At 35.0% G+C, this 8554-nt stretch overlaps 1 protein-coding gene across 4 annotated transcripts in view; it reads right to left on the reverse strand.

The window, feature by feature from the left end:
• Positions 1–8554, reverse strand: part of ATP9B (ATPase phospholipid transporting 9B (putative)) — a 459610-nt gene that overhangs the window by 107936 nt on the left and 343120 nt on the right. For all 4 annotated transcript variants that reach the window (XM_043972858.1, XM_043972842.1, XM_043972850.1 and 1 more), the window contains exon 14: positions 448–560. In XM_043972858.1, coding sequence (XP_043828793.1) covers positions 448–560 — 113 coding nt within the window. The remainder of the gene's footprint in view (positions 1–447; positions 561–8554) is intronic.

Genomic DNA, 8554 nt, shown 5'->3' on the forward strand with positions numbered 1-8554 from the left:
AAGCATGAACTCCATACAGAGAAAAAACAAACAAAAACAGTGATAAAGGCAGCCTGGCTAAGTTTTATCCTCCAAAGCCAACATTAGAGAGAAGGTCATTTGCATGGCTGAATTTGGTTACAAATTAATAAAGGCAAAACAACTGCAACAAAAAGCATATTTTGCAAGTTGATTTGGGTGGAAAGCAGGGGTGCAGGGTGAGAACCTAAAGAGAATAATCCTTAAACGGACACTGTTGGAGTTGGCAAGCCTTAAAAACCTACCTATAAATACACACATACATACTGTGATTTGCATATGTTTAAAATAATTAAAATGATAACCCAATGTTTGATCATAAAAAAGAAACTTGCTATTTAATACATATTTCATGGAAGATTTTATTAGGAGTAAAAAAAAATTCTTTGTCCTATTAACATAAATTAGGTAACAGAAGACGAAAATTACCTGTGAGTAAGAATTAATGATATGATTTTGAATTTCATCCATTGTGTCAGTTCCATAAGATACGGTGCCTAAATGGAGACGTTTAAATATCATCTCATTTTGAGTAAGTGTTCCTAGGATAAAATTATGAAAACAAGAAAGAGTAATTCATTTAAATGCATTCTAAAGAGAATGAAACATTTACTTTCTTTTTGTTACTTTTGGGCAGTATGTGGTATCCTCTGTCAAAGCTTCTTAAACTGTGGATCATGACCACAAATGGGGTTGCAAAACTGAATGTGAGGGGCACAAAAAATTTGGCAGTAAATGTTTGATTTGTATACTTATTTTATATATCTATATACCTGGGGTTGCGTAAAAATCTCTCCGGTGAAAAGGGATTGCAAGTGGAAAAAGTTTACGAAGCCCTATTCTATATACCTGGATTATGTCCCAAAGACCCTTCATCATTTTCCTTAATTAATGTCATGATCCTTAATTAATAGTGTTACAATTTTTTCTTTTGTTAGTGAGACTAAAAAAAGTATTCCAAGTATGTTAAAGCTAGTCCATAATTGTTCAATTTAATTAAAAGAGAATTCAGTTTTATATGTTAAAAAGTTATGTGCTAGGGGCAGCTAGGTGGCGCAGTGAATAGAGCACCAGCCCTGGAGTCAGGAGTACCTGAGTTCAAATCCGGCCTCAGACACTTAACACTTACTAGCTGTGTGACCCTGGGCAAGTCACTTAACCCCAAATTGTCTCACTTAAAAAAAAAAGTTATGTGCTAAATTGTATGTAATTAGAAATTTTCTACATTTTGGGAGAGAAAGATGTATGAGATATGATTCTACTACTTCTGTGCTTCCACTGTGCTTCAGTGGCTTTTTATTATTTCCTAAGTTTATACTGCTCTGTCTAGTATCCCAAATTCTTCACAATATGATGATAATTTTTATTGTTAGCCTTCTGCTGCCACATATTCTATGATACATCCAAATGAGACTATTCTGCATTACTAAATGAGTTGTACATTTGCTGGAAAGTCCTCTTCTGACTTCTCTAACCATTTATTTTCTTATTTTATTTTATTTTCAAGGAAATGGGGGTTAAGTGACTTGCCCAGGGTCACATAGCTAGTAAGTGTCAAGTTTCTGAAGCCAGATTTGAACTCAGGTACTCCTGAATCCAGGGCCGGTGCTCTATCCACTGTGCCACCTAGCCGCCCCCACCATTTATTTTTTAAAACATTAATTTTTAAAATTCTGAATTTCAAAATTTTCCCTCTTTCCAATACCGTATTACTCACTGAGAAGGCAAGCAATATGATATTCATTATATATGTGAAGTCACACAAAACATATTTTCATATTAGTCAGGTTGCAAAAAAAAAAAACCCTCAAGAAAACTAAGGAAGTAAAAAAAAATATGCTTCAGTCTGGACTCAGAGTTCATCAGTTCTTTAGAGGTGGAGAGCATTTTTCATCATGGGTCCTTTGAAAGTATTACAAACCATTTTATTGATCAGATCCTGCATTGGCCATGTCAAAATAATAATATAAGTCCTAGTTTACAACCTGAGTTCATCAACACTGTCAAGAGGTGGGTAACATGCTTCCTCATGAGTCCTCTGAAATAGTGGTTGGTCATTTCATTGATGAGAGTTCTTAAATTTTTCAACATTGTTTGTAGTTACTATATACATTATTCTCCTGGACAGCTCACTTCATTCTGCATCAGTGCATAAAAGTCTTCCCAGGTTTCTCTGGACTGATCTTTTTCATCATTTCTTATCATACAAAAATATACCATTATATTAATATACCACAATTCATTCAGGCATTTTTTCAAGAGGGGCACCCCCTTATTTTCTAGATCTTTGTTACACCAAAAAGAGCTGCTATAAATATTACTGTAAATATGTGGATCCTTTCTCTCTTTCTTTGAACCCTTTGGAATACAGTCCTAATCATTCAAAGTATCTTTAAAGGTGGTCTAAGGTGTTTAATTATAAAACTAAACTTCAATAAAATGCTTCTCAAAAGCCATATAAGAGGCCAGAACTAAAATAAATCTAACAGTTTTAACTGTTGCAAAATGAAGTCTCTTTAATATGGAGGGGAAGGGGGAGTAGAGAGAAGGAATAATAACCATGGCAGAATTTTTAAACCAAGATTTGAATCTAAGTACACAATTTGAAATAGCAGCAAGGTTTTACTCATAGATAAATTGGAAAAAAGAAGGCAAGAAAGGAAATAAGCATTTAATTGCCTTCTATGTCCCAGGAATTATGCTAAGAGCTTTACAAATATTATCCCATTTGATCTCAACAATAGCCCTAGATGTATGTGTTATTCTTATCCTCATTTCAGATTTAAGGAAATGAGCAGACAGAGGTCATAAAGTAAGTAACCTCAGGCTGGGTTTGAACTCAGGTCTTTCCAATTCTAGGTCCAGCATTCTATCCACTGCTCCAAGTAACTGTAGCACCTCTATTGGCAAGCCCTATATGAATACATTAAATATTATGTCTTTTCAATCAATCGACAAGTATAAATTCAACTCTATTCCATAAATATTTATTAAGCATCTACCATGTGCTAGGCATTGTACTAAGTGCTGAGGGTATAAATAAGAAAAAGAGAAAGCTCCTGCCCTCAAGGAATTTACAACCTAATAGGGGAAAACCAACAAAAGGAAGCTGAAAAGCAGGAGGGAGAAAGTGGTGTGGGAGAAAACAAGAGGGAGAGGTTAAGCTCTTACTAGGTGTCAGGCAAAAATACAAAGAAAACAATCCCTACTTACTAGGAATTTGAGTTCTAAACAGGGCAGAAAAATAGTACACATAAGATATTTACAGCATAGTTGTTAAATGAATAAATAAAAATATATACAAAGGAGTTAAATATAAGGCTATGTGGGAAGCACGACACTAGAAGTTGAAAGAATTGGGTAAGAGGTTCATGTAGAAGGTGGTGCTTGATTTGCTTTTAAAAGGAAGTGAAGCTCTTCATGAGGAGGGGTTAGGAGAGAATGCATTTGATGGGCAAAGGCTACCAGAAAGACACAGATTAAGGATGGAATGTCATGAGTGAAAAACAGAGAATGGCAGCTTGGCTACACTATAGAGTGCTAGAAAGGAAGTAATGTTTATCAAGGCTAGAAAGAGAATTTGCAGTTAGATTGAAGGGTTTTAAAAAATAAACAGAGTTCATAGGAAACAAGTAGTATGCATCTAGGGGGATTCATATGATCAGATGTATATTTAAGGAAAATTACTTTGGCAGTAGTGGAATGGAGAAAAAACTTGAAGTAGGGACATTAATGAGAGGCTGTTACAATAACAGGTGAAAGATGATGAGGGCCTGAATGTGGCAGCTCTTAGTGGAGAGAAGCATTCTGATGCACAAGATGTTGTGAAGGTATAAATGGTGAGATTTGGCATCTGATTGGATTTGTTGGGTGAAGGAACTTGAGGAATACAGGATAATGCTGCTGTTACAAACCTGGAAGATGGAAAGGGTGGTGGTGATGTTAACAGAAATAGGGAAGCTCTGAAGTGGGGTGAACATAAGAAGGAAAGATAATGAGTTCAACTTTGGACATGTTGAGTTTAAGACGTCTCTAGGATGTACAGTTTGAGACATCCAACAGGCAATCCTACACGGAGGAAGCAAGAGCTTTACTGTCAAGTTAATTTTCTAAAAGGCAAATCTAATTTGTATCCTCCACAAAGGTGGTTATTTATTAGGATTGCTAACAAACTAGTGAAGTTGAGCCTCAGTATATTGTGAACTAGAGGGAAAGCAAAGCAAATTCACTATTGGTATGTAAAAAAATATAATTCTGGGAGGACCATGAGTAATTAAATTTTATAAAATTTCATGGTTGTTGCACCATCAAAGAGATAACATAAACTATCTAATGTACTAATTTTATATCAGAGTGACACAGAGAGGTTATGGTGCAATGAATTTTTAAACCCTGTTAAGTTTTTACAAATAAGTGGCATGTATATAAGAATAAATTCAAAATAGTATTGAATGGACTAGATATGCAGAGTGATACCCACATTTTTGGACAAGATTATTCTCACTTCCTCACCCCCCCAACCCCCACTGAAGGGGGTATTGGGGTGGGGTGGGAGGAAAAGAGAGTAGATGCTTATTAATTTTTAAAAAAATAATTTAAAAAAGATTTTAGAGGAAGGGTTGGGGAGGAAGATGGGGGAGTAGTGATAAGAGATACAGAAAAAAAGAACAACTGAACTTTAAAAAATATACAAAAGAGAGCAGAAGGAGCCACAGAGCACTGTGTTGCCACGACTGTTTTAAATGTAAAATATGTATACTTAAAAAGAAAACAGGTGTACCTAATAGTTTTTGTATGCAATCCTCCTCTTCTTTTCTATTTATATCAAAATGTTCATACTTTTGATATTTGATGAAAAACTGAAATAAAAATAAAAACTAGAAAATATAATTAAGTAGGAGAAAATGATGATGAAAGAAAATGAGGCAATGCAGGGTGTTCCAAAAGTCTTAGTGAAGTTTTAAGTTTTAAGAGCTTAAAACAGACTTTTGGGATACCATACACACTTCAAATATATGTCTCTATGTAAAAAATATATACACTTTTAGACATATGTGCCTTTACGAGTTTGGACACTCCCTCCATTGGTGCACATCGAAACTCCTCTACACCTAAGTAAATAACTGGTTCATCTAGTTGCTTAGGCCTACAACTGCTCCACAATCCTCCCATCCTCCTCAACCCCCTGTCCCCAATCCTGAATCATTACCTAGTGACCTCTGAGCTTTGACAGCTGCTTCATGGATAACAGACACATTCTGTTACTGACCACCTTGATTGACCTTCTAGAGTTTACACTCTGGTGATATAACTTTCTGGAATGGAAAACCACTGCCATGGGAAGATGAGGCAGTAGAGTAGGATTTTAGTACTACAGTCAGGATGAAGATTCAAGTTTTTCCTCTAACATATGTGACCATGGGCAAGTCACTTTATCTTGTTGCAGGATAAAACTGTGGAAGAATATTCCTCAGTTTAGGTATACTTAAAATAATATTTATAGATGAACATTTGAAGGGGCATGTCAATGTGATACATTCTCATGAAATATAACATGTACAATTAATTCATTTTTTTCTTACTAATTACATACAATATAAAGAAAGTGAAAAGTTTTACCTGAGAAAATACATTAAAATATAGTTAGTTTTAGTAAAACAACTAAAACATGACTGCTGATTCTTAGTTTTTCTTTTTGTGTTTTTGTGGGGGTTTTTTGTACTTCATGAAAATTTTAAAATAAAAGGAAACAACTATTTCCATAGGTACTATCTGAATGTTGGGATAAAGTGTTATAATAGAAAAAAAAAGGATACTTTCACATGGCTCACATTTCTACAACTGTCCTAAAACACTTATAAAACTAAAAATAAATAAAATAATTTAAATGTCAATACCACAGTTACATGGTAATGATATTTGTAGTCAATTTACCTTCATGGTTGGAAAAATAAGATACCTATATGGTCTTAGGGGGGAGATATTGTTTTTGAAATTTTTTTTACCTAAACATTATATAGTTTTTATTAAAATGTTTTGAAATACGAAAGAGAATCTAATCCTCCCCCTCAAATTTTACAATGTACTCCTATTCTTAATTCTTTTCCTTTACAAATTTTATTTCCAAAGACTAGTAAAATTCTCAATTAAAATAATGAATGTAAGCTATCAACTGAATGTCTAAAAAAGACCTTGTGGAGCTGTAGACTGTCAACTGTCTCTCTATTCTCCACCTGAAGCTCCTTGCCTGTCTCCTGGTCCTTAGCACCAGTCACTACTAAAGATCAGAAAAGAAAGGTGGCACTATCAAATGGCTCAACATCAGAAACATAACATTGGAAATGAGGTTAAAGAAGATCTATCAGTGTATCAACATATGCTTTACTGTGGTCCCCTAAGGATCATGGGACCTTGACTTGCTGCTGAAACCTCCTCTGTAATATCTTCCTCAATAGAATGTGGACTTCATGCCGGCACTGCTTTTCTATTTGCATCCCCACTGCTTAACAAAATACTTTGAATACAGTAAGTCTTACTTAATAAATGCTTTCTCCTTTATTCATTTTTACATCCTAAGAAAATATAAAAAGTGAATCAAAACTCCCATTTCTGTTTTCAACTCTACTACTGTGTTGTTCCCGTGATTAGTCATTTAACTTTTACCATCTAGTTTCCTTACTTATAAATTTCTATATTAGAAATCATTTTAGATCTAACATCTGAACTTACAGTTTTAAAAAATGTTTGTTAAATCTTGACTTAAGATTCCTTAGTGGTGCATACACAGTTCTGTTCTTATGGATTTCATTTATATTTCATATTAAAATATTTTAAAATCGATGAATTATAAGAATAATGTCAGGAGTGCTAAAGGCCAGAATGAGCTAAAACTGGACCAAAAAAGTCAAGAAAAGGGGTGGGGTTTTTTTGGTTATTTTCAGGCAGATTGGGGGAAAAATGGATATCAAACAGGAAGGAATATGACTGGCCTAGATGAAAGAGGCAATGAGAACAGAAGACAGAGAAAGGGCAAAGCTTCTCAAGCCTTATGTTGCTTCTGTTTTGTCTGAAAATGAAGAAGATTTCTTGACTGGCCTCAATCTACCTTTCCAACTTTATCACACATTGTCATTTCCCATCATTCTCCCTAGTTATCCTACAAAGAATGTGTAGAATGACAGAGGTGCTTCAGGAGTCCAGAAGGATAAAATTTGTGCATATTTTCAAATGGAAGAAAATATTCAAAATATAGGCAAATGAGTTTGCCTCTGATTCTTGACAAAATTCTATAAAATATTATTAAAGACGTAGTCACTGAACAACTAGAAAATTTGTTCATATTCTGTGAAGCTCTAAAAATTATAATATGGACGTTAAAATAGATGAATGCGAAGTCTGACACTGGGCTTCCAAAAACCTCACAAGTTTACATAGCAGACACTGTGGCAAACAGTTTGACTGAAAATGGTCTGGAAGATATGTGGGCTGAAAGATCAATAAATCAACAATCAGCCAAGAAAGCTAATGAGATGATCTTGTTATTGTTGTTTGTCCTTTCGTTCTCAAAGAGGACCATGACATCAGGAGGTGATGTCATGATTTGCAGTGATTTGGATTTAAGTGAGGGAGGGCTCTGCAAAGTCACCAGCTTCATTCTCTCCACCAGAGCCATCTGGGTGCAGTGGCAAGATATACATCGACTGGAGATGGCCCTGACTGCAGTGGGAGACCATGGCCTTTTTAAGCTAAGGTCTTTTCAGGGTCTCAGCAGGCCTGAGGCAATGCCCATTGAGTGTTTAAGGCTAGGCCAGAAGTGAGGCAAAGAATGGCCTCCTTTACCTAGTCAAAACAAATAAATGTGATGATGGAAGGTTATAATAAAAGGCTTAGTGTCCAGGACTATGGAAATGATAATCCTAAATCATCTGAAGGAAGGAGGGTATGCATTATATTAATTTCTATGATAACAAAAGAGATGATTACTAAAATAGGACTGCTATGTGAATATTTTTGGCCTTAAAAACTTCCCCTGACAAAGATGAAAAATAATAAACTTGATAAAAACCTCATTAATTCCCTGGTTTTCTTTTGACATCTTGATTATCCATTACTAACTCATCATTTTATTCTCAATATCATATCTAGCAGTTGGGATACTCCAAAATTTGGAATTAAAACACACATGTGAAACACTGAAAGTCATAGGAAGGGAGCAAGTAAAAAAAAATCTCAATGCAATAAATAGATAGTTAACATTCAGCTTATGCATCTGATTCATTATTGTTCTTCAGAGATATAGTCATTCTGTCAGTTATAAGCTCCTTGAGCACATGGACTCTCTTGCTTCTTTTTGTATTCCCCAGTGCTCAGCACAGTGCCTGGCACATAGTAGGCAATTAATAAATGTTTATTGACTGAGAACATTCCAGGAATGGGGACAGTCAAGAAAAAATGCATGAAGCTGAGAGGGGAGAGGAATAAAGCAAAAGAATACAGTAAAGGTAGGCAGGGGCTAGGCTATGTAGGGCTTTGAATG

This window comes from Dromiciops gliroides, chromosome 1 (genome assembly GCF_019393635.1).
Source record: "Dromiciops gliroides isolate mDroGli1 chromosome 1, mDroGli1.pri, whole genome shotgun sequence".
Classification (NCBI taxonomy): Eukaryota; Metazoa; Chordata; class Mammalia; order Microbiotheria; family Microbiotheriidae; genus Dromiciops; species Dromiciops gliroides.